Source organism: Schistocerca nitens, chromosome 5, assembly GCF_023898315.1.
Source record: "Schistocerca nitens isolate TAMUIC-IGC-003100 chromosome 5, iqSchNite1.1, whole genome shotgun sequence".
In the NCBI taxonomy this organism is placed as follows: Eukaryota; Metazoa; Arthropoda; class Insecta; order Orthoptera; family Acrididae; genus Schistocerca; species Schistocerca nitens.
In genome coordinates, this window is record NC_064618.1 from 556,530,694 (window position 1) to 556,557,673 (window position 26,980).

At 40.3% G+C, this 26,980-nt stretch overlaps 1 protein-coding gene across 2 annotated transcripts in view; it reads left to right on the plus strand.

Moving 5' to 3' along the window:
• The window catches only part of LOC126260134 (roquin-1), a 234,916-nt gene that overhangs the window by 68,525 nt on the left and 139,411 nt on the right, over positions 1-26,980 (plus strand). For both annotated transcript variants that reach the window (XM_049957380.1, XM_049957381.1), the window contains exons 6-9: positions 2,971-3,304; positions 19,625-19,856; positions 25,500-25,699; positions 25,813-26,035. In XM_049957380.1, coding sequence (XP_049813337.1) covers positions 2,971-3,304; positions 19,625-19,856; positions 25,500-25,699; positions 25,813-26,035 — 989 coding nt within the window. The remainder of the gene's footprint in view (positions 1-2,970; positions 3,305-19,624; positions 19,857-25,499; positions 25,700-25,812; positions 26,036-26,980) is intronic.

The following is a 26,980-nucleotide window of genomic DNA, read 5'->3' on the forward strand; positions in this document are numbered from 1 at the left end:
GTGATGTTATTGGTGTGAGGTTGGGTGGGGTGAGGGATGGAGAGAGGCAGAAGACAGTGAGGGAGTTGGGGCCTAGCAGCTCGTAGGAGAGTGGAAATCCATCGGTGGGTTAGCTAGGGTTGCAGCTAGAGGGCTCGTTGGTAGACGGCTGAGCACTCGGTTTCATAGACTAGGGTGTGAGATAACAGCAGACAACTAGCTGATGTGGAGACACAAATTGGGCGGAGCTACTGGAGCAGGAGATGGTGAAAACACACACACACACACACACACACACACTATTGGGTGGGGAGGGGGATAGTGAGTTACCTTAGGTGTAGGCCAGGAAGGTTATGGGAGCAAAGGTTGTGAAGCAACCATTGAAATCTTAGCCTGTTGTGCTCTGCTGCATGTTGTGCCACTGGGTAGTCCACCTTGGTTTTGGCAACAGTTTGGCAATGGCCATTCATTCCAGTTGACAGCTGGTTGGTTATCATATGAATGTAAAATACTGCGTAGTGGTTGCAACAGAGTTGGCATATAATTTGGCTGTTTTCGCAGATGGCTGGCCTTTGATGGGGTAGGATAAGCCCGTGACAGGACAAAGTAGGTGATGCTTTGTGGATGGATTGGGCAGATCTTGGATCTGGGTCTTCAACATGGATGTGATCCCTGTGATAGGGGGTTGGGAGAGGAAGTGGCATAGAGATGGACTAGGATGTTGTGGAGAATGGGTGGGCAGCAGAACACCACTTTGGGAGGGGTTGGAAGTTCTTGGGTTGGATGTCCCTCGTTTCAGGGCATTACAATAAATAATCAAAGCCCTGACAGAGGACTTGGTTCAGTCATTTCAGTCTGGATGGTATTGGGTGACAAGGGGGCACTCCTTTGTGGTCAGTTCTTGGCATGGACATGAGGATCCGGTGTGTGTCAGGATATGGCACGGGAGGCGTGTTTGTGAACTAGGTCAGGAGAGTATTGTCTGTCTGCGAAGGCGTTTGTTAGGCCTTCAGCATACTGGGTGAGTGAGTTCTCGTCACTGCAGATGAGTTTACCACAGGTGGCCAGGCTGTATGGGAGGGATTTTTGTGTGGAAGTCGTGGCACCTGTCAAAGTGCAGATACTGTTGGTAATCAGTGAGTATGATGTGGACCGTGGTGTGGATGGAGCCGTCTGAGAGGAGGAGGTAGACATTTAGGAAGGTGGCACAAGGAGTGGAAGAGGACCAGGTGGAGTGGGTGGGAGAGAATGTGTTGAGGTTGTGGAGGAATGAGGACAGGGTGTCCTGGCCTTGGGTTCAGATTGTAAAGATGTTTTCAGTAAACCTGAACCATACCAAGGGTTTGGGATTTTGAGAAGCTAGGAATGTTTCCTCTCAGTGGCCCATGAAAAGGTTGGCATAGGACGGTGCCATGCAGGTGCCCACAGCTATGCCATGAATTTGTTTGTATGCCATCCCTAGAAAGGTGAAGTGTTTATGGGTTCGGATGTACAAGGCATGAAGTGGGTGGTTTGGAATCTGTAGGGTTTTGGGAGGAATAGTGTTCAATCACATTGACATCAGGGACATATTGCATCAACGGCAATTAGGAATTCAGCAGGTAAGAAAGTGGGGTGAGGGGATGATGAGGAGGAACACTGTGGGTAGGATGGGGTTTGGATAGTGGTGCCCCAAAGTGGGAGTAGGATATCAGCAGACTGGATAGCTTTTGAAGGTGGTGGTTGGAATATTCTTCTAGGTGTTGAGAGTATCAGTATTTCACTTTGGGTGATGAGGGGTAGGTAGTGGTGATTTCATATTAGTAGTATTTTGTGGAAGGAGTGGAGGTGGTACCTACAGTAAAAGATCAACATTCTTTCCAAATTTCAAGTTTCTATCCTTAGCGGTTTGGTCTGGACGATGATGAGTCAGTGAGTGAGTCAGTCTATCGGGACATTGCCTTTTATAGATTAGCTCATAGGCTCGTTCAGAGATCCATCTCTGTTCAGTACCATTAGTACCTGACAGTTATTTGAATTCTGTGCCCAGCTCGAGTATCGATACGGAGGGCATGTCAGAGATACTTGGACTTCATACTTTGGCCACAGTTAGCTCCCACACAGAAGGGGTTAGGGGTGTGCCGCAATGGCAGATGTATCATGTTCGGTCGTCCACTGATGCAAGAGTGTCTGTAAATACTGTGCCCCAACACTTGCCCATCAGTCTCACTAGTTACTTTAAACCTTTGATATGTGTCATAGATTATTAGTATGATTGACCATGCCTGTATTAAGTTTAGATTTGGATTGCTCCTTGGACTCTTTGTTACACTCTGGACTTTGTATTTGGCTAGCCGTTTACTTTGTTAACTCTGCCGTCATCGACCTCAGGAACTGCCTGTTTATTCCACCGGTGTAATTGGTCAGAAACTATATTCCACCTATACAGAGTAGGGTAGAAAAGTTCCTTTGACCCATTACAATTACTTAAAATAGTGATCAACCAACTTTATAAAAAAGCAGAGATTTCATCTTGTGGCTCTTTATCCACCAGCTGTGCAAATCACTAGCAATTCTTCGCCTCCTCCAGTTGGCTCATTTCGCTCCTTGATTCTATCACTTAGTTACCATATGAGAGATGAGCTTAAACGAACAAATTCTTTCACCTTTCAATCCTCAGGTGCCCTCCTAAATAAAAATACGTGCATATAGGTGTGTGTGTGTGTGTGTGTGTGTGTGTGTGTGTGTGTGTGTGTGTGTGATGTCACCTTGAATAGCTTTTGCTTGTACCTAAATACATCTAATAAAATTTGGAGAAACTTTTATTTTCATAGTGTAATATGCCCCTCAAAATTACCTGTGGTAGCATTAGTGTTCATTAAATAATTATTTTTGTACTTCTTTATATAGTTTGTTGTTTACTTTATATTTCTTTACGTACCTTGACACAGTCACAACTGTAATATTACTTGCTTCTGATTTATAAACCAAAACTAATTTGTTTCCAAATAGGTTTCCAAAAGGGAAGGAGATTCATCTTTAATGCAGTTAAAAGAAGAATTTAGAACATATGATGCCTTACGAAGGGAACATGATGCTCAAATTGTCCAGATTGCTACAGAAGCTGGCCTTCGAATTGCTCCTGATCAGTGGTCTGCTTTACTTTATGGTGACACTGCCCACAAATCACATATGCAAAGCATTATTGACAAACTACAAACTCCTCAATCATTTGCCCAGTCAGTACAAGAGTTGGTAATTGCTCTTCAGAGGACAGGAGATCCAGGAAACTTGTCTGTTCTTCGATCTCATTTAGAGTTGTTGGCAGCAATTGATCCAAGTCCAGGTAAGAATTGAAAGTGTTTTCTTGCACAATATAAAGCAGTCTAAAAATAAAAATGTTATTTGTATGCTGCTTTCCATTTCTGAATTGAATCTGAGATTGTATGTATTTTTTTCACTTATTTTCTTGTCTTGATGTTTTATTTACACCTCCAGTTTTCAGATATTAGTTTAATAAGGTTGTGTAGCATAGTCTTCCATTGGAACATCTTAACATGTATTTTGGCTTTGCATTCTGTTCATAATTGTATTCAAAATTATGTCTAAGGAATTAAAATTATGTCTAAGGAGTCTCTTCCAACTTCCAATGAAAATCTGGAATGAAATTTATAACTATGTTAAAAACAAGTTTATGGCTTACAAATAATATATTTTACTGGAAGACAGAATGGTTGATGTGTCCATACTTTCGGGAGGCAACAATCAAGTACTGCTGATAGAAACATTTAAAAGTAGAAAACCAACTGTTTGTGGCCTTTGGAACTGTTAGTTCCTTCCGCAGTGAGGTAGCCAGCTTTGGGAGGAGGGGCAGGTTACTCAAACCACAAGTTAAGAGTGTCCCACCTGTAGTTGGAAGAAGGGAGAAAAATATGAAGAGCTCTGTCAGTGATTGTAGGCATCCAAAATAGTAGACTGGAAACCATTGTGCCAGCATCAGTCCAGAGACAGAGTGAGAAGTAAACATGATTGTGAGGAAGAGAAATGAGAAGGGAAATGCAGTAGAAAAGGGGATGGGAGAAAACCAGGGAGAGAAGGTGGAAGTGGGAGGGGAGATGAAGATAAAAAAGTACAAAAGTAAAGGGAAGGAAGAAAGAAAAAGGAAATCTCAACCCCAAAAATCATCCATGCCAGGAATTCCCTAAACCATAATCAAGCCGAGTCCTGACCTAGACATGACTGGATACTTACCGATGGGAAGTGTTTGACACACAGGTTAATCAGCTCACCCCTCAATGGGCAAAACCACACCTAATGACCTCTTTCCTTCCACAAGCATGCGCTACTGCTTCCGTACAGCTCCTTAGTGTTCCTGGTACGCGCATGCTTGTGCCCCCCACCCCCTGCCCCCTCCGCCCCCCCTCAACACACACACATACACATACACACACACATGCAAACGCAACTCTCACATACAACTGCAGTCTCAGGCAACCGAAACTGCACTGCGACCCCCACCATACTATCCCTCCTCCTGCCTCCTTCTTACCCCCACCCAGTCACCATTCCCATCATGCACTGGTGCTGCTACTTGCAGTGTGGTTTCAGTTGCCTGAGACATACAACGGCCTCTCATCCGTAGAACACTGCTTTCCTAACAACCAACTGACAGCCTCCTCATAACCTCCTTTATTGTCATCCCAATCAACTTTGTCATTTCCGATAACTACTTCACATTCAAGGGCCAGACCTACAAACTGATCTGGGGGACCCCTAAGGAAACTTGGATGGTCCAGTCCTATCACTCACCATCTTTTCATCGTCCACGTGATTAGGTATTAAACACCCACACCTGAACTTGTTCCAGATTTATTTATGATATATTTGTGGCCTGGACTTGTGAAAAACTACTCCTATAGTTCGTGAAACAGATTAATTGCTTTTCTGAGGGCAAAGCCGTCTTCTTTCACATTGACCATCATCCGCTCATCACATAAAACCAACCAATTAACAGTAAGACCTTCACTTCAATTGCTGTCACCTAGTCCACATCCAATCCTCACTTCCCTACTGCCTAGATATCTGTGGCAAACACATCACCTCCACCACTGATCCCCTCAACTCCTACACCAGCTACCTCATCTAGACTTTCCTCTTTAGAAACAATAATACCACGGATATTGTCCGTCAGTGAATCTCCTGTGCAGTCTCTTCCTCTCACCTTCTTTCAAACACAGTATCTGGTTCCAAAAAAACATAGAAGCACCCCATTTGTCATGCCCCAATACATAATTCTACTGTGGCTCAGACTTTCTCAGGCCAAGCCTGAAATGAGAGCCCTTCTTGATATGCTCCTGAAAAGACCCACTTTAATGTTCCATCACTGTCCCAATCTCTGTAACATCCTTGTCAAACCATGTCACATTCCTAGACCAAAATTCCAACTACAAATTTCCGATACCTGCTATTGTTCTTACTACAAAACTTACATATTGCCCTCTCCAGCAACCACTTATTCCACCCATATCGCTGCTAAATCCAACACATCATCCAAGAAAGCAACCTGTGTTTACTAACATGTGTTCATTGCATTGGTTTTTATGTAAGAATGACCACTAATAAAGTGGCAGAGCACACGAATTGTCACAGAAAAACTGTCTGCCTTGGGGAGACCCAAGATCCATTTCCCAAGATCCACATTCTGCAGTGAGACTTACAGGACCTGAGAGGTTGCTACAGCAAGTAGACAGTTCGGATCATCCCACTCGGCCCTATTTTCCCTGAGCTTGAAGAAGGAAACTTGTTCTTCATTGTTTTCTGTTATTCCACCACCCTCTTGAACGTGGGTTGTTCCATTTACGTATATCTTTTATTAAACTTTTTACTCTAAGTTTTTCACTTTTCCTGTTTTCTTTTTTCTTTTCTTTTCTATTCTTTTCTTTTGCCCACAAAAAATATACTTCATCACTTTCCTCCTAGCTCTTAACTGCACTGTTACTTTCTCTTTCTCTTAATCTGCCTTTGCTTCTCTACTCCTATCATCTATGGACTGAAGCTGGCACAGTCCTTACCAATGTATTATCTTTGATGTCTTTTTCTCATCTATTTCCGTACTACTTCGCCCCCACTCATCCTCAAAACTGGTTGTTCTCTTTCAGTGTGGGATCTAGGTAACCTGCCCCTTGTGTTGAACATTTACAAACCTGTTCCTCTTCCCTCCTTAATTAAGAAACTAACTGTTTGGAAGCAAGGAAGAGGTTCTTTTTTCTTAAAAAGTGTATCAGCAGTAATGGAAGTTCCCCTCTGGAAGGTAAGTATTGGCCAGACTTTTTCTCCTTGTAATTTTACTGTTTTCTCGGCTGAATTCTCCGTTTGATGCAGATGCAGTAAAACAGAACACTAGATGCATTCTTCAGTTTTTAACCAGTGCATGTTTATGTTGGACAGGATGTAAAAGGGCTCAAAATAATGATACAAAAAAAAAGGTAGAACTCAATAAAATATGATACTGAAATTGTCAGATTCATGATGACAGTTTAATAATATTTTATTGAAAGTTATAGTCTGTGTGGTGAATCATGCTATTGACAGTTCTCGTGACCAGATAGAAATGTTCCCAGATGCGGCTTATCAGTTTATGGCACCCCATGCCCAGTCACTGCTGCTCATATTGTCAAATGATAAAAACGAAACCAAAGCAAGACGCAAATTGTTTTTGTATGCATAAATTTATCACCACCAGCTTTTCTGAACTACGAAAAAGGAGTCATCCTAGCAACACATCCATTGCTCGCGTAATCGTCCTGTTCCCAGTCTCTGGTAATCCACTGTTCCCATACCTAACAAATTCCCCTTCCTTTATCTTCACCCCTCCTAATTCACATCCCCATGTCACCTTCAGTGTGTGCCATTCCCCATGGCTCAGATAGCTATGCATCATATTTCGAGCCTATGCAGTTGCTATACCTCCTTCCCTTCATTCCTTGCCTGCAAACGAGCTGCATCCCTGTGAGCTATAGCCACACGCCCCAACCCATCCCTGTGATGTAGAGGTATAGGATTAGGTGGGGGGGGGGGGGGCATGACAAGTTTAGTTTCATTCCAAAGTTGTGACCGGTACATATCGGTAACATTTGTCTTTTCTGTCCTTTCATTTACAATTGCCAGCAACCTCAGAGATCTACAGTATAAACAAGGTAGGTTGAGCTTCATTCCAAAGTTGTGATCAGTACATATTGCCTTTTGTTTATGACAACTGGCAGTCCCAGTGATCTGGTAGCAGGACGGCATCTCGTGCTGTGTAAGTCAGTCAGAAATAAACAAGGTAAACATGTTTGAACATGAGCATCTGTATAATTTACTTTCACAAACTCTTGTTTCTTCCTTGTTGCAATTTATGCCATGTTTTAAAAACCTGAATTTCAGAACAGTATTTTGTAAAAAATGATTTCTCGTTCTATCACAAGTTTGTTTGTACTTCTTTTTATCTAGGGAACGCCCTGATGGGCCTGTAATGCATGCTCGCTGTTTGCCTATAATAAATTTGGTGTATAATGTTTACAGATACAGAGGTCATTTTGTAAGTCATGGCGATTATCATATATCAGGCGATAATGCGATGACATCAGAATCCTACTATGTGCATTTAACCGGTACGGCAATGTGTATCTGAATGACAACACAAAATAGAGTTCTTGTACAGGAGGTCATAGTGCATCTGAATGACAATGCAAAATAGGGTTCCTGTACAGGAGGTTGAAATGACACGCACACATTGGGTCTCCGTGTAACTTTATCGTGCACGAGTATGAATGGAACAAAAACGAATAAAAATCCACTATCGTGCTTGAAAATAGTCCCCAGTGCATACGCATAGCGCTGCCAACAATGGGGAAGATGCTGAAATGCCATGAGGACATTCCCCGTTTTGAAAACACCTCCCACACTGTGGTTTTGTCAATTGTGAAATGAGGTAGAAGTCACTTGGACTGAGGTCTGGTGAGTAGAGTGGATGGGAGAGGGACCCATCTTGTAGCATGACTAACCTTCATGTTTCAGGCTCTGGTACTGAACCATCCTCACATGCGGTAGCAATCTCTCGGTGGATTTTTGTAATGTTCGCCTCAGGCTTTCCAGTGTAATTATGGCGAAGTAGTTCTCAATATAAGTAGGAAGATCAAACCTGTAATGTTCAAATACAGTATTATTAGTGTCCTGCTTGACACAGTCAAGTCGTTTAAATATCTGGATGTAACGTTGCAAAGTGATATGAGGTGGAATGAGAATATAAGAACTGTGGTATGGAAGGTGAATGATCGGTTTATTGGGAGAATTTTAGGGAAGAGTGGTTCACTCATAAAGAAGACCACATGTAGGACACTGGTGTGACCTATACTTGAATACTGCTCGAGTGTTTGGGATCCGCACCAGGTCGGACTGGAGGAGGACATCAAAGCAATTCAGAGGCGGGCTGCTAGATTTGTTACCGGTAGGTTCAAACAACATGTAAGTGTTATGGAGATGCTTTGGGAACTCAAAAGGGAATCTAGAGGAAAGGCAATGTCCTTTTTAATAAACACTATTGAGAAAGTTTAGAGAAGCAGCATTTGAAGCTGACTGGCGAACAATTTTACGCCGCCAACATACATTGCGTGTAGGGACCACGAAGATAAGATATGAGAAATTAAGGCTCATACAGAGGCATATAGAAAGTTGTTTTTTCCTCCTCTTTTTGTGTTTGCCACACACCGTACGGTAGCTTGTGGAGTATTTATGTAGATGGAGAGTAATCCATCCTGGTTTTTCTGTTTTATGTAGGTGCAGATGTAGACAAGTTTCAAAAAACGAAACTTGCGATTTTGTATGTTTGAAGAGGTGCTATCCGGCACCTAAAATTTTAGAAATTAAGTACTGCTTTTCGGTGAGTGGACTCGTATACTCCTACAGATTATATTCAATCAGAACAGCTTATCAGTATATTAACAGTAATAATTGTAAAAAAGTACTCACAAAATAATGATAGGGTGATGGCATGTTCTCGTCTTAAACACCTGAGAGTGGTGCAGGAACAGTAAAGCTGTTAGCAGTTTTTTCTACTCCTCACTAGTCACTTGGCTGACTGCTTCCACAAGGAGTTACTCAACTCTTTGTTGTTTGCTGCAATGTAATTTTTTCTTTGTTCCCGTGTACCTCTAGTATGTGAAATTTATTTGAAGGAAACAAATTATGTAGGTTGGAAATTGTGGTTCCTTTTGTGCAATTGTGCCATTTTTAAATCTTTCCTGAGAGCCACATCTCTTCTTTTTAACCATTGAATAATAATATTTTTCTTGGTTGTCAGTGTTGGTGTCCTGTGAACAACTGAATGATACAGGGCATTATTCATAAAAAATAGCTGATGATATTGTCACATTTGTCCTTATCTGCACATAAGACAACAATTCGTACTCCTTTTTCGGCAGGCGCTGACATTGTCTCCTCACTTCAGCATAAACATAGTGATGAATTGCATTAACCCAAGTTTCATCTACCCGCACTGTACTTTCAAATGTCATGCCTGTGATGCTGCACAGAAATCTACACCACCATGCAACAGTGTCTGTCCTTTTATCCAATACTATGTTTTTTGTTTTATTTTGTTTCTGACTACTTAAAAATAGTATTGATAATGAAAGCAAATATGTCGTACGATCTGATAATAATTTTGGTCCTGTATGACTTGGTATCTCATACAACTGTGGGGACAAATATAATTCTAGTCTGATATTTATTACTGTTTTAGTACAAGGCACACAGAGTGCAATGTTACCTCACATTCATTATTCAAAAGGATCTTCGAACAAATCACCAGCTATATATTCTTTCAGTTGGGAAGAAGATAATACTTTAACTGCAGTAGAATCATTAATCAGCATCAAACAGTAACAGTTCTTTAACATGCTGTGAGCTCCCCAGGCGATATCTCTGTTTCAGAAATATCTATTAGTAGACTGCTGAATGAAAAGAATAATTTAAGTTTTCTTTTCAGAAATTAAAAAAAGAACTTTAAATTGATACTCATCTGATTCTTTGGTGATTACTTGATCTATTGTTGTTTAAATATTATTGCTGCTTTCATGCAAGTATGTTGACTTTAAAATTGCAAAACATGGCAAGAGATATAACTTCTTCTCACTGCAATTATGAAGTAAGTTCTGCTGTACCACTGGAGCTTTATTCATCACAGTTTGTTATACATTGATTGACATCGTGTTAGAGTCACACTGCTTCTTTATTATCTTGACAGCAAGTTTATTCATTAAAAGACACCAGGGCCTATTTGGCATTGCCAATTTCTATTTTAAAAACCTCTACTTTTCCTCTTCAGGCATTGCCACCTACATCGATACTACACAAGCCACCACACGGTGTATGTACTGACACTATCCAAGATTTTATTAATCATACCCACATAATGTCTAAGCTGAGAATTAAAATGCATTCCCTTTAATATTTTCTCGTGTATTTACACGGAACAATGTAACCTTGTACATTACTGAATTCCCAAGCCTGCCTCTGACTTCATACACAACTTAAAAACTCAAATAGACCATTTTTTAATGTACCAAGGAATGTATTTTAATTCTTTAAAGTCATTGTAAGAATGTCTGTCCCTGGTAGGTGAGGGGTCAGTGAGACGGAATGTAATACCTAACGGCCTGGGTTCGATTCCCAGCTCGAAAGTCTTGCACCAGGCCGGACGAGATGCCCTAGCCACACAGCATTTCCATTTATTGTAAGAATTTCAGGTGATGCCATTTTTTGGCCGAATATTTTGGGCACATCACCTTTGATATCCTTCAGCATCTGTGGTCCCAGTTCTTGCTAGCATGTAGCTCTGCTGTCACTGCATCTCGTTCACACACCATACATTTTATGTAACAGAATAATTACAGCTACAGTTAACATGCATTTATAAGCTCAAAGTTTATCCTTGCCATAATTCTCCAAAAAGAAAATAGAAAAATTTGTCAGCAGTATGACATTCTGATGGGTGGAAATGCACTAACAACATCCACTGGGATTAGCCTTACAAAATGGTGTCTTACACTTTCTGTTAATGTTTTAAATTCATTAATAACTAAATATCTAAAATGTGTATCTGTAAGCGTTGTACATAGTGAAAATATGCTGCCTTTAAAAAGATCGTCTTTCTGAAGCAACATGAGCAATTTTAGTAGTGTAAGATGTTTTCTTATCTTACAATAGTTATATATATGACTAATGACAAGCTCTCATTTCACATGGGTAGCACCAAGCCCTCATTTCACATGGGTAGCACTAAGTATGTATGGTGATGCCTTGTTTATAATATGTAGTGACTTACAGAAACCTTTGTCACAGATTGTTCACTCTCTTAGTGGAAACCATATCAAAATCCCTAAAATAATTTCTGAGATTAGCTGTAACATGCAGACAGGAAAATGTGATGAGGGACATTCATTAATTAATAATATGTATAGATGACAAATAGCATATTTCTGAAAATTATCCAATGCTGACACTTGCTTCTTCCTCAGAGACATCTGTTTCTGGTGTCTGCAGCCTTGTTGTGCCACACTTGTCACAATCTACATTGTACTGTTCTTTCCCTGTTGTTACAATAGCGATTTTACTTACTTTCAAAGCTGTTGCAATCCTCTTTACAATCTGAGCGACAGAAAGGAGAGGTTCAGGTGGTGTGTTCTGCTTGCACTGATATAGTTTGAAATGAAATAGAAGTGAATAAGCACCGAAAACACCCAAAATGAACAAATGACAAACTAGACTTCTAGGTAAACAAAACAAAATGACAGCACCAGTTAAACATAACACGCTCACAGCTATATTTCAAACATGATTGCATTAGTTTTGCTTTGTGGCAACTTGGCTTGTGCTGTGTGTTCAAACACAGTCCATCAGTGGTCTGGCTTTTTGCAGTTACTTGGCAACAAAACAATGCTACTGAGCTGAGCTGTCAGTGCCAAAGACACTCTTCTAGACTGTAGACTGTTTGCTAACCAAAGAAGACTTTTCATGGTAAGATAAACCAATATCTTTTTCAAATAATGGTATGGGTAGAGGAGAATAAAATGAAATTTTGAAATCCTAAAAGGATTTGAGAGAAGTCTATGGCAAGAAACAAGGAAAATTTTGAAATAAAAGATGGAAAATAGATTTGCTTGTGCAATGGCTACTGCTGATTAATACATCTTGACAGTTACAATGGATTCTGGTAAGGTTGCAGATGTGGGAAGGTATATTAAAACAAAATAAATGAATGACTTTCATCTTTGTGCCTCATTTTTTCCGATTGTTATAGTTTCACCAAACACATTTAAAGAAACTCGAAACAAGTACACCCAAAGCATACTTAAACACACCAGTAACATAACATCAAAGGCAGGAGCAGTAATTGTGTTTCAGTGTCTACTGTAGTACTTTGCAGGTAATCTAACTGAAGCATCAAACAAATAATCATTGAGTGTGATTGTCCCTCTCTGTTCAAGTGAAGCCACAGCTTTAGCCCAGTGATACTAAAGCTTTAGCTCAGTGGATGTGAGAATTGCAATTTTGAAAGACAGGTCAACTAATATTATAGTACTCCTTAAGATGACAGACAAACTGCAGTGTTGTGTGGCTTACCTCTACTCTGCCTGCAACCACTCTCACAGCCAAGCTACACAGGCAGCCTGCTCCATTACAGAAGATACTCAAGAGCTGCTACAACACACTTGACTACCAGGCGACCAACAAAGTGCCAGTAGAAGATGCTAGCGCCACTGATCTCTTTCTTAGACCAATGACATGACAGGAAGCAAAACACCATTTCAATTAGAGTGGGCTTCCTGGATCAGGCACCGAATTAGTGTGGATTTTCTCAATCAGGAGCTCACTTTGGGGCTGTCACTGCACTGTCACCACCTTCTGAGCCAGTCTTCTCATCCTAGATCCTGCAGTGGGCCTTCCATGAAGACGACGCTGCCCTGATGGGAAGATTGACTTTTGGATTTTAGTATTTCTTTGATTGTTTATAATTTGGCTTCACAGGACTTTGTAAATTCTCCTTGAGAACTTGGACTCAATATTAAGCGCGTCATTAACTTTAATTGGACTTCATCTCTAAAAAAAAAAAAAGAATATCATGAACTTTGGTCGGACTTGGTTTGTCTCTTTAGTGCGCCAAAAGCTTTAATTCATAACTTCTGTTTCCCCCATCACCAGGTGGATGGGCCGTTTTGTGTTCAACATAGTAAAGTTTATTTTGGACTTACTTTTAAACTGGGATTGCTAGCTTAACAAATTAGTTTTCTGAGTACCAGACTCCGCAGCTGGTGGTCGTGCGGTAGCGTTCTCGCTTTCCACGCCCGGGTTCCCGGGTTCGATTCCCGGCGGGGTCAGGGATTTTCTCTGCATTGTGATGACTGGGTGTTGTGTGATGTCCTTAGGGTAGTTAGGTTTAAGTAGTTCAAAGTTCTAGGGGACTGATGACCATAGATGTTAAGTCCCATAGCGCTCAGAGCCATTTCTGAGTACCAGACAGTTTGAGTTCAACCAAAAGAGCTTGTTTTGGTTAATGACTTTTCAAGACCTGTCTACCAATTATGTTTCTTACTACAAATAAGGTTCTGTTCAGTTTATACGTGGGCCTTTACTTTTGGAACCGCCCGCAGCAGACATACTAATTGGCGATGAGGAAAATGTTTTTGTGAGGTTCTTCAGTGCTCTTCTCATCTGCCATATTAATTGGCAAGAAGGTATTTGTTATTTTTAGAATGAGTGCTTACATGTGTGTCTGGCCCTGCTACATATTGCTTTGGCTTGTTGGTCTGTTTATCCACAGATTGGAGCTTCCCTACAAAGTGGCTCTTCTGTGTTTGCCATGGTTGATGGTTCCCAGCATAGAACCTGAACCTGAGGCTGATGTCATCATGACTCTAGACGTAACCGACCACTGTCCTCAGTGCACCGCTGGGACTGACCACCTCCACCCACCAATGGCGCTACCTCTTGTTTCTGGCATGACTCCGGGCCCTGTGATTGGAATCCTGATGCCAGCTGCTTACCACCACCATCTCTGTTGCCCCACTAGAGTTTGCTGTTGCCAGACTGCACTGTCACAGCCTCCTCCTCTGCAGGTGGTGTTGACATTTTCGTCCACTTCGACTCTACATCATGTTTCTGTCTCTCTCTGTTCCCAATATGTGTCTTTCCTTCTGCACCTGGCCCAGTCCCATCCGACGCCTTCTATGCGCTTTTTGTTTGTTTTTATGCCTCCTGTGTGCACAGGTCTTTGAAGTTTCCTTTCTGTGCCTAATTTATGCACTAAATGTCCTACTTTCTCCTGAGTATTTCTGCACAGCACAGTTCCCTAACCCTAGTGCTTCCAAACCACAAAATTCCCTCCAAGAAGTGCTTCTGCACCACAAGATCCCCCCCCCCTCCTCTACCGCCCTCACGGAAGTGCCCCCACACCTCATGAATTCCCCCTCCCCCCAAGTGCTTCCACCCCCCCCCCCTCCCAGCTGCTTCCACATACACACATTTCCCTCTCAAGTTCTTCTCTACCACACATTCCCTCCTAAGTCCTTCTGTATCACACAATTCCCCCAAGTGCTTCCGTATATCATTTTTCCATGCTGTGTGCTAGCACATGACAGATTATGTTCCCTCATGTTTTTGCACAACACCGGTCCCTTCCAAGTGCTTTGGCACGATTTATCCAATTTTCTGTTAGGCCTACATGTTTTTCTGCCCATTGTGACCCATCTATTATTGATGTGGTACTGTCGCCTTCTGGACTGGCTTCAGGCAGTCCATGCATTAGTCGCTACCAGCCACCCCAGGCCCACCCTTACCGGTCACCAGGTCACGGCTGCCGGCTGTCCTGGATACCGCCCCCGCACCCCAGGACCTCGTCTTCCATTCGATGCTGTGCTCATCGCATAACACACAGCTGAGGATCCAGCATGTCACAGGTTTCTCTACCCGACATGGGACCTTCTCGACATCCTTTCCCAAGCGATGTGGATGGCAGTCAGCCTTCCCCAACAGCAGCAGCACCATTAGTGCTTATCACTTGGGGCTACACCAGCGATGCCGGATTCACCACCTACGGGTGTGAACTTCAGCTCATGAGACTTTCTACAGCCATCAAATGCCACATATCACTTGCAGACTTCACCCGTCTCTCCCACACGATGCTGTGCATCAATCACATATAAACAATATATGATTTGTTGGATAAGATAACATTTGCAGTCCTTCTTGGTCCATTTTTTTCTTTCTCTTTGCCCTTTGTAAAAGATTTTGAGTGACCACTGTATCTTTCGTAAAAATTCCAGTAGATCTCCATTGAATGCTATTCCTTTGAGAATGTTTGCTTGCAATAAGACAGGAAGGACCCAGTGGAAATCCTACCACACATCCTACATTTTTAGCCAGAAAATTAGACACGTGCTAGCAATCCCAATCCAATGTCACCATCTTTCAGCCACAGTTGTAATGCGACTTCCAACTGCTGCAAGATGCACCACGTTTTTCATAGCACAGCTTTTAGTACACACAAACATAATTAATTCATTTTGCTACTGCACTGTAATGGAATTGTGTCCCATCTTATGAAAGGTGAAGAAGACAAACACTACTCTACATACTGCCATAAGCACTGTAGGCTGCTGCTCTTCACAGTATTTGTATTGATAGGCATCATTATGTCCTGGCCTCGCAAGGGCTGAATGCATCCCACTTGCCAACAATGCTCGGGAGACCCAGACCGGTGACCTATCCAAATGATAGCCAAGCGCAGCAGCACTGAACTTCAGTGTTATGAGACGAACCAGTGTTACCACTGTGGCAGTGCCATTAGCATCATTATTGTACAGGATTCTTTCTTTCTTTCTTCCTTCTTCTTTTTGTGTTTTTAATTGCTTGATAGTGGCTCTTCCGAAAGTACTGGTGCTATTTAATTTCGACCTTCAGTAATCGCTCATATTCTAAGATACCAATATGTTATTCAGTAGTCACATGGTCTCTGTGGTTGTAGCTATGTTTGGTTCATTTAGAATGTAATGTCTCCTTCAGATGTTCCAGTCGGTATCAGTTGGATATAGACAGATGTTGGCAAAAGGTCTTTCCAAGAATCCTAGAAAATTCTAGTCCTACATGATACCTGTAAGCAGGTCAAAAAGTCTGTTCAGTCACTAATCAACTAAGACAGAATTTCTATCTGGTGCAATGGGTGGCTGTTTGCTTTAAATGGGGATAAATGTAAGTTGGTGTGAATGAGTAGGAAAAACATTGTAGTGATGCTAAAATACAGTACTGATGGCGTGCTGCTTGACTCTGTTACAAAATTAATTGTCTAGGTATAAAGTTACCTTTAGACATGACACAAAACAAAAACAAAAAAGTCACCTGCAAGGCAGCTGAATTGCCAGCGATTAATAGAAAGTGCAACACACTACATTACCAATTTCAATCCAAGATCTAAATTCGCTCAAAATTTTTGTTGTAAATTACATTTTCCTTGGCAGTTAAATGAGGTGTTTTGCATGTTGTAGAAGATTTAGATCAGGAAACAAAAAAACTTTTGTTTCGTATACTTATCTTGAAGAATTTGAAGGTGGTGGCAATTGTTCACTGCAGATGTCCTAGGTTTGTTACTTTTTTGGTTTATGCTCTGTTTTTTGGCTTATTCTGCAATTTTTAGCGATTGTGTATTATTGCTTTCTGAAATAAAAATCAAACACGCCTGAATTTTTAATTTTCTTCACTTACTCATATAAAACATGTGCCTGACCACAATAGCTCTATCACAGCTATTTTACAACAACAGAGTGACAAATACTACTCTGTAGCAACTACTTAACAAATGAACATACTTTATTTGTTATTATTTATTTAACCTGATCAGATTAGGGCCATCAGGCCCTCTCTTATATCGGACCAGTGTTCCACACATGCAGCATTTCACACATCAGAGTTACATCATGACCATAGTTTAAATGAGAAAATTACCTTACTCTAGTGACAATATGAATAAAGAGTAGTGACTAAGACCTAATAAAGTAAATGCGGCAGTATTTTTACAACAGGTACTATACATACAGATTATGATAAAAGCAATAATAATAACAGAAAACAAATCAAATAATAATGATAAACATGACTAAGACCTAATAAAGTAAATGCTTGGAATATTTTTACAAGAGGTGCTATACATACAGATTATGATAAAAGCAATAATAATAACAGTAAAAAAAATCAAATAATAATGACAAACATGGCAATAGTAATGAAGGTCTGTGCAGATGTACATTAATATCTTCGTGTGTAAAGTACATGTTTACTAGTATAGCGAGTTTTGGGGAAGGGAGATTTAAGGAGGGGGAAAGAGGGAAGTAATGAGGTGAAGTGCATTCATGTACAGAGGAAGGCATTACTGTTGCTTAAGTAGATACGTCATTAACTGATTTTTGAAGCCGGACATGTTTTTCAGTTCTCTAACATAACGAGGGAGGTTATTCCAGAGTCGGGTTCCCGCTACTGTAAAGGACTTGGAGAAGGTGACTGAGCGATGCAGTGGAACGGAGAGGATTTTGTTATAATGGGAACGTGTGTTTCTGTCATGTTGTTCCGACAGGAGCGTTAGGGACGAGGAGAGATATGAGGGACAGTGTACATTTATAAGGCAGTAGATGAGACAGAGTGTATGGAAATCTCTGCGTTTATATTGACAGTAGCCCATATATAGACTACTGACAGTACATCCTGCTTTCAACATTATTATAATTAATGGTTTTTGTAAATTTCAGTGATAAAAGATCAAGGCAAATAATTTAACTTGTGACATCAAGGTTAACAGAGAACGCAAATATAACTTGAATTACCTGTTTATGACGTGTGAAGTTTTTCCATGCTAAATTTTCTAAAATAAATCTCTTCAAAGTTAGTATTAGAATATGTAAAATTTCAGTAAGAATAATTGGTGTTTCAGTTGCACACACTACAATACTGAAGTTTTATCATTTTATATTAAAAAACACTCTTCTAGTTCATACTGAAGACCAGTAAATTGAAGATTGTTTACTAGCGAATAAATAATTACGTCATTTAATAAAACTGTATAAATTGCTTTCTGTTGTAGACTGTTGCTCTTCGTGCCATTGACCAATGGTTTGTGTAAGTTGAAAATTAGGATATGGACCCCCCCCCCCCCCCCACACACACACACACACACACACAAATGGTTCAAATGGCTCTGAGCACTATGGGACTTAACATCTATGGTCATCAGTCCCCTAGAACTTAGAACTACTTAAACGTAACTAACCTAAGGACAGCACACAACACCCAGCCATCACGAGGCAGAGAAAATCCCTGACCCCGCCGGGAATCGAACCCGGGAACCCGGGCGTGGGAAGCGAGAACGCTACTGCACCCCCCCCACACACACACACAAGTATGTTAATGTTACAAAATTATTGCTTTTTCAAGATATTTAGTAGTCGGATGTATCATATAGTTCAGTAGGAGACGCTCAGTATGTTACATTGCACACACGTCCTGAATTTCGTACATAAAATTTATGTATGAGTTTCTACCAAAAAAATAAAATCTTTTACATGTCAGAATTGTGTAGACACTGACTGAACAGAATCAGCATTGGTCTTTATTTTTTATGGGTGCCCTGCCAAGAGTAATTTTTTCTCCCAAAAAGGCCTCTTTGTGTAATTGTTTGTGATGTGTGATGACATATTAAATACATATATTACGGTGTCATTATTGTCATCTTCTCTATATCACCGTCTCTCTTATTTACAAATTTTAGAAAGTTCATGATGTAATAACAACGATATTATGAACCACAATAGATTTCTGCTCACCACATAGAGGAGGTGCTGAGTCACAGACAGGCACAATGAAAAGACTGCTAAACATTTAAACTTTCAAATAAAATAGTCCTTCTTTAGAAACAGAAAAACACACACACACACACACACACACACACACACACACACATATGGCCTCTATCCCTGGCTGACGTGGTGTGACCCAAGATGAATGTCCATGACAGTATTAAAATGCTGTAGATCCTCTGGCAGCACTGTATTCTACCATTTTCAGCTGTGTATCATATAACAACAGCTGTTATCATCAAAATTTATACTTTTGTTATACAGTCCAGAACTACATTCAAGCAATGTATGGCATTGTTGTCTGATCTCTTACAGATTCTGTAGTTAGTTCAGATAATGCGAAATCACTACAGCTGCACCCTTGCTTTTGTTGTTGCATCAGTATTGTGACCAAATGGGTGGTTATCAAATATCGTGTAGAGAAGTTATTATGTTCGTCATATGTATAGAATCGACTTTTTTAGCAGATTTCTCTTTTCAGTAAATAATTCTGTGAACTAGGTATATATAAATTGCACTGAGCTTATTACACATTTCTGAGTATCAATTTATATTTTAGGGTCTCGTATTACAGCTAATCATTATGAGAAATGTTTTAGGAAGTGCATAAATTTAATTATAACTGGCATTACTGCCTTGTACAGCAGTATATGATATAACTTATTTGACGACTGATGCATTGCATTAAATTTTACTGTATTATTGTCATCAATCTTTCTTCAAATCAGAATCAACCTCACCAACATGGTCCGAGTGCTGTGGTGCCCTTGAAGCTGTGAGAACTGTAGTTACTGGCCTAGTCGAATTTATTCAACATCACGGTAGTCGAAGACTTCAAGAGACAAGCCATACGCATAATCCAAAATACAAAATAAGCATGTGCCGAGATCACACCTTACGAGGTAGTTGTCCACGTGGGACAAACTGTACATTTGCTCATTCAGAAGAAGAGCTTGAAAAGTAAGTGCTCATTTTACAGAAGTGGCATTTCCTTAATTGCTATGTAAATGCAATTTCTATCATTTAATAAACATAAATTTGTTCTTTCATCTTTCATATTATGTGTAGTTATTTACTCTTACTCTCCTGATCCCACAAACCACTGCTGGTATTTGGCTTTGTCAGGTCGCCTCCAGTACAGCATTTTGTCTTTGATACCTTTTTCTCTTGCTCAAAGTATCTGAAGATCCGTGGCCACCTGGCCACTCCAAGTGTCTGTGTGAAGGGCTTCGTTCTTCTGGTTTATTCTCTGACACTTCTGTAAATCTTGATTCCTCCTGTTGTCTGTGGGAGTGACTTGCCCACATCAGTCTCTGTGTCTTGTCTTCCGAAACAAAATTTGGTTCATCATATATCTTCCTGAGCTGCTTGTTCTTTCTCTTTGCCATTCTCCTCTTTCACAAATAAGTCCAAATATCTTCAGGATTTTATTTTCAAAAACCTTTATCTTCCTCACCTTATATCTTACACTTAACAATCCAGACTGGATTTTCCATTGTTTGATTTATCTTATACTTATCTATTTTCCATTTCTCTCTCCCATATACACTACTGGCCATTAAAATTGCTACGCCATGAAGATGACGTGCTACAGACGTGAAATTTAACCGACAGGAAGAAGATGGTGTGATATGCAAATGATTAGCTTTTCAGAGCATTCACACAAGGTTGATGCCGGTGGTGACACCTAAAGCGTGCTGACATGAGGAAAGTTTCCGGTGAAACGTTGTTGTGATGCCTCATGTAAAGGGGAGAAATATGTACCATCACATTTCCAACTTTGATAAAGGTCGGATTGTAGCCTATCGCGATTGTGGTTTATTGTATCGCGACATTGCTGCTCGCGTTGGTCAAGATCCAATGACTGTTAGCAGAATATGGAATCGGTGGATTCAGAAGGGTAATACGGAATGCTGTGCTGGATCCCAATTGCTTCGTATCACTAACAGTCCAGATGACAGGCATCTTATCCGCATGGCTGTAACGGATTGTGCAGCCGCATCTCGATCCCCGAGTCAACAGATGGGGACATTTGCGAGACAAAAACCATCTGCACAAACAGTTAGACGATGTCTGCAGCAGCATGGACTATCAGCTCGGAGACCATGGCTGCAGTTACCCTTGACACTGCATCACAACAGGAGCGCCTGTGATGGTGTACTCAATGAAGAACCTGGGTGCATGAATGGCAAAATGTCATTTTTTCGGATGAATCCAGGTTCTGTTTACAGCATCATGATGGTCGCATCCGTGTTTGGCGACATCGCGGTGAACGCACATTGGAAGCATGTATTCGTCATCACCATACTGGCATATCACCCGGCGTGATGGTATGGTGCCATTGGTTACACGTCTTGGTCACCTCTTCTTCGCATTGATGGCACTTTGAACAGTGGACGTTACATTTCAGATGTGTTACGACCCGTGGCTCTACCCTTCATTCGATCCCTGCAAAACCCTACATTTCAACTGGATAATGCAAGACCGCATGTTGCAGGTCCTGTACGGGCCTTTCTGGATACAGAAAACGTTCGACTGCTGCCCTGGCCAGCACATTCTCCAGGTCTCTCACCAGTTGAAAGAGTCTGGTCAATGGTGGCCGAACAACTGGCTCGTCACAATACGCTAGTCACTACTCTTGATGAACTATGGTATCGTGTTGAAGCTGCATGGGCAGCTGTACTTGTACGCGCCACCCAAGCTCTGTTTGACTAAATGCCCAGGCGTATCAAAGCTGTTATTACGGCCAGAGGTGGTTGTTCTGGGTACTGATTTCTCAGGATCCATGCACCCAAATTGTGTGAAAATGTAATCACATGTCAGTTCTAGTATAATATATTTGTCCAATGAATACCCGTTTATCATCTGCATTTCTTCTTGGTGTAGCAATTTTAATGACCAGTAATGTAATAACACCGGTCTGACTAGGTTTGCATATCATTATTTTGGTTCCTCTTGAATATATATATATATATATATATATATATATATATATATATATATATATATATGACAGTAATGTTTTGAGTAATATGTTGTGGATGCCACTTTGATTGTTGCTTGTGTTTATTGTTTCTTACTATTTTAATATGATAATTTCATTTCATTGTTATCTTAAGTTACCAGATATTTAAACTTGTCTGCTTCTTCGAACATGTGATTATCAGCCTCCAGGGTATCCCACATTTTTGCCATGTAATTTCTTACTACCCTCATGAATTTTGACTTCTTGTCAGTTACCTCCAATCCAGCTTTTATTACTAATTTAAATAGCTTTCTTGTGAGTACTTTTAGATCATCAACTTTTTCAGCAATTAATGTTATCTCATCTGCAAAGGCAAGTACATTCATTTCTATTCCCACGCTAATTCCCACTGCCGCTTCACTTGCTACATCCACAATTCCCTTTATTATTATATTGAATGAGAGTGGTGATATTCTCTCCCTATGTGTCTTTAGGTCAAAAGCCGTGGAATATTCTCCTTTCATTTTCGTTATCCCTTTTGAACCTTCCAGTGCAGGTTTTATAAAAGTTGCAATTTTCTGTAGCATTCTAAGCTTTTCTATTTTGTCTTACAACTTTTCTCTGTTCCTGCTACTGTAGGCTTTCTTAAAATCAACAAACAATATTGTCATTGTTTTGCTGTATTCCTATTATTTTTATATGGCTACTTCTAGTGCGAATATTTGATCAGTGGCATATCGATTCTTTATAAATCCCTTTCATTTCTCATCTGTTACCCCCTTTAAATGAGGTTTCTACTTTTTCTGGAGAATCTTCTTGATCGCTTTGTAGGCTGTACTAATTAATGAGATACCTCTATAATTTCTGCATTCTTGTTTATTACGCTTTTTATGGACTGATAACAGTCTTTCATCATTCAAAATGTTGGTCAAAAGTTTGTGAATTTGTTTCGCACTACCTCATTCGTTGTAGGCATTGCAGCTAATGGATCTACATTCTGGTTTTTATGTTGTTCCTCCATTTCTGTACTTCCATCTTTGACGTTTAAAAGCTCCTCAAAATACAGGGTTATTACAAATGATTGAAGCGATTTCACAGCTCAACAATAACTACTTTATTATTTGAGATATTTTCACAATGCTTTGCACACACATACAAAAACTCAAAAAGTTTTTTTAGGCATTCACAAATGTTCGATATGTGCCCCTTTAGTGATTCGGCAGACATCAAGCCGATAATCAAGTTCCTCCCACACTCGGCGCAGCATGTCCCCATCAATGAGTTCGAAAGCATCGTTGATGCGAGCTCGCAGTTCTGGCACGTTTCTTGGTAGAGGAGGTTTAAACACTGAATCTTTCACATAACCCCACAGAAAGAAATCGCATTGGGTTAAGTCGGGAGAGCGTGGAGGCCATGACATGAGTTGCTGATCATGATCTCCACTACGACCGATCCATCGGTTTTCCAATCTCCTGTTTAAGAAATGCCGAACATCATGATGGAAGTGCGGTGGAGCACCATCCTGTTGAAAGATGAAGTCGGCGCTGTCGGTCTCCAGTTGTGGCATGAGCCAATTTTCCAGCATGTCCAGATACACGTGTCCTGTAACGTTTTTTTCACAGAAGAAAAAGGGGCTGTAAACTTTAAACCGTGAGATTGCACAAAACACGTTAACTTTTGGCGAATTGCGAATTTGCTGCACGAATGCGTGAGGATTCTCTACCGCCCAGATTCGCACATTGTGTCTGTTCACTTCACCATTAAGAAAAAATGTTGCTTCATCACTGAAAACAAGTTTCGCACTGAACACATCCTCTTCCATGAGCTGTTGCAACCGCGCCGAAAATTCAAAGCGTTTGACTGTCATCGGGTGTCAGGGCTTGTAGCAATTGTAAATGGTAAGGCTTCTGCTTTAGCCTTTTCCGTAAGATTTTCCAAACCGTCGGCTGTGGTACGTTTAGCTCCCTACTTGCTTTATTCGTCGACTTCCGCGGGCTACGCGTGAAACTTGCCCGCACGTGTTCAACCGTTTCTTCGCTCACCGCAGGCCGACCCGTTGATTTCCCCTTACAGAGGCATCCAGAAGCTTTAAACTGCGCATACGATCGCCGAATGGAGTTAGCAGTTGGTGCATCTTTGTTGAACTTCGTCCTGAAGTGTCGTTGCACTGTTATGACTGACTCATGTGAGTGCATTTCAAGCACGACATATGCTTTCTCGGCTCCTGTCGCCATTTTGTCTCACTGTGCTCTCGAGCGCTCTGACGGCAGAAACCTGAAGTGCAGCTTCAGCCGAATAAAACTTTGAGTTTTTCTACGTATCTGTAGTGTGTCGTGACCATATGTCAATGAATGTAGCTACAGTGAATTTATGAAATCGCTTCAATCATTTGTAATAGCCCTGTACTTCTTCCAAATTTCTATACTTTTTGTTTATTTCGAAACCGTCTTACCATTTTTATCTAAAATACCAATCTGTGGTATACACACATCTGTGATAAATATCCTTTTCTGAAGATCCTAATTGATATTGCGTTCCTTGCAGTTTTTATACCCTTCTGGTCTAAAGACTCTCTAAATGTTCTCCCTTTTCCTTCTGAGAAGATTTTTGATTTACCAATTAGCACTTTAATATGCTTCTTTGCTTTCATTAGAGTCTTTTTGTGGGTGTTTTTTCCTTTGCTACTCTTCTTTCTTTTACTTTTTTCTCAGATTCATTTCTGCTGTTGCTTCTTCCATTCTTGTTTTTATCATTTCCCACTGGTCTTCAAAGTCAAGCTTGTCTTCCATTGTTAGAAACTCAAATCTCTTTTGAAACTTAATGACAAATTCCTGTGCCTTGCCATTATCTTTAAATTTGTTTACATCACTATGCCATTCTTTTATGCTCTTTCTTCCCCTTAGATTTGCTATAGCTATTCATTGTTGTACGTCTGTCATGACTAAGTAGTGATGCGTGCCTGCCTCAGCTCCTCTTGTAGTTTACACATTCATTACACCGCTTTTATGCACTTGGTCTACCAACATGTGGTTTATTTAGTATTTTTTTCTGCTACCTGGCACAACACAAGTTGCCTTGTGACTGTCCTTCCAAGAAACATATGTGGCCATAATCCTTAGGCTGGCTGCAAATGTGTAGCAAAGTAACCACACTCCATTGTTATTGCTTTCAGCATGTAAGCTTTCTATCCCTCCTATTCACTTCCGAAAGCTCTCCTTTCTGATTTCAGCATTGGTTCTCCAACAATGAGCTCCGTATCATACCTTGTTGTCTTACTAATTACTTCTTCAAGTCTTTCATAGAATCTGTCTTTCTTTTCATCCTCCAGTATCTCAGTTGGGATGTGTAACATAACTACTGCTATATTTGTGAATCTGTCTCTTAGTCTAATAACAGTTATTCTGTTATCAAATGGTTGAAAATTGATTATTACCCCTGCTATTGTTTTACTGAGCGTGAAACCTATGCCTTTTCAGAAATTCATCTTTCGATCCATTGCAGCTTGGAATATGTTCGTATGTTTCCATGGTCCTGTTCCTGTGTATCTTGTTTCTTGCAGGGCTGCTAGATAAATTTCATATCTGTTTTTCGTATTATATATAAAAATTTAAAATTAATAATATTTTTACTTGTGGTAGGTACAGAGCAAAGAATCGAAAAGCTGTTGTGAGAAGTAATCCTACACAATCCAAGGGGTCGGACACAAACCAAAAGGAGAACCAGACAAATGATTTCCATACCAATGATAAGGTCTTCATACAACCAGATGACTTGCTTTATTCAAACAGCAATTCATCTATTACATCAGCCCCTTTTGAGAACTCTGTTTTGAGAGAAGGTACTGTATTATTGTAGTGTGTCTCATAAAATTTATATTGTTTTTAAAGAGTTGAAGCTTTTCAGATTCTCTGAACTACAGTAAGTTACATATGCTTCTTGTGGATGTTGCAGGTTTCATTGGCAGTACAACACCTGTTCAAGTCCCATCAGTTGCTGCTGCTGTTGTTCGACCACCAGTTGGCGTTTCAATTCCTCCAGGAAGCTTCGAGTATGCAAGACCTTACAGTGCAACTTACCCTTCACCAGGCCCACAGCCAACTTCTTCAGTGTACCAAACGCCTCAGCAGCAAATGTTTGCTCCCAATCCAGGAAATTTCACATCAGACATATACAGGTAGCATAAATTCTGTTAGATAGATTCTGTGAAAGTAATTGATAACCTCAGTCGCCTAGCTATTAACCCTAGTCATAAGTTACTCAGTGGTGAAAGGATGATGTGTAATTTTTTGTGCATATTCCATTGTTATTAGCTTACCATTTCTGTTCCTCAAGCTAGATGTTGTTTACCAAATACAAGTGTGGTGGACTTATAGGTGGTGTGAAAATCTATACAAGAATTGAAATACATGCTTTGTCACAGTGAATTTGCTGATAAAACCCACTGACAAAATTATATACCAGCATTGAATAAAATGTGTATGAACTGATAAAAAATCAGTGGCTGACACTAAAATGAGAGAGAAAGGAGCAGACAGACAACATGCAGGTGACAAACAAATGATAAAAACTAGATATTACAAATAATAGAGATATAATGTTCAGTAAAATAAAATACTTATGGCTATAGAAAACACAGTTTATTATTGCGGAGAAGTAATCTGATGAAGTGTTTATACTGCAGTTATGAATAACATGCTTTCACAAATGAAATTGAAAATATGCTGTCTTCTTTCAACAGATCTCTTTGTAGTTGTCGTTAAACAGTTCTAGTTACTCAGATTTTTTTGCCACGCTATTATGAATTTGTCGGGTTCCGTGCCTCGAGTTGGTAAAAACAGAAACCCTATAGGTTTGCTTTGTTGTTTATCTGTCTGTCCGACTCTTAGAAACCGCTTTTTCTCAGGAACAGCTAGATGTATCAAGTTGAAATTTATGTGACGTACTGAGGTCTGTGGTCCCTAGGTGGTACAATAAATGTTAACATTTAAATCAATGCAATCAAAAGGTAGCAGCCATTTATGACTCATATTTTGATACACACAGATACACTCATCAAAACCTAAAGGATACTTGTTGTTGATCTACAGTGATGAAATTTACAAGAAGTAATGTTTCAAGG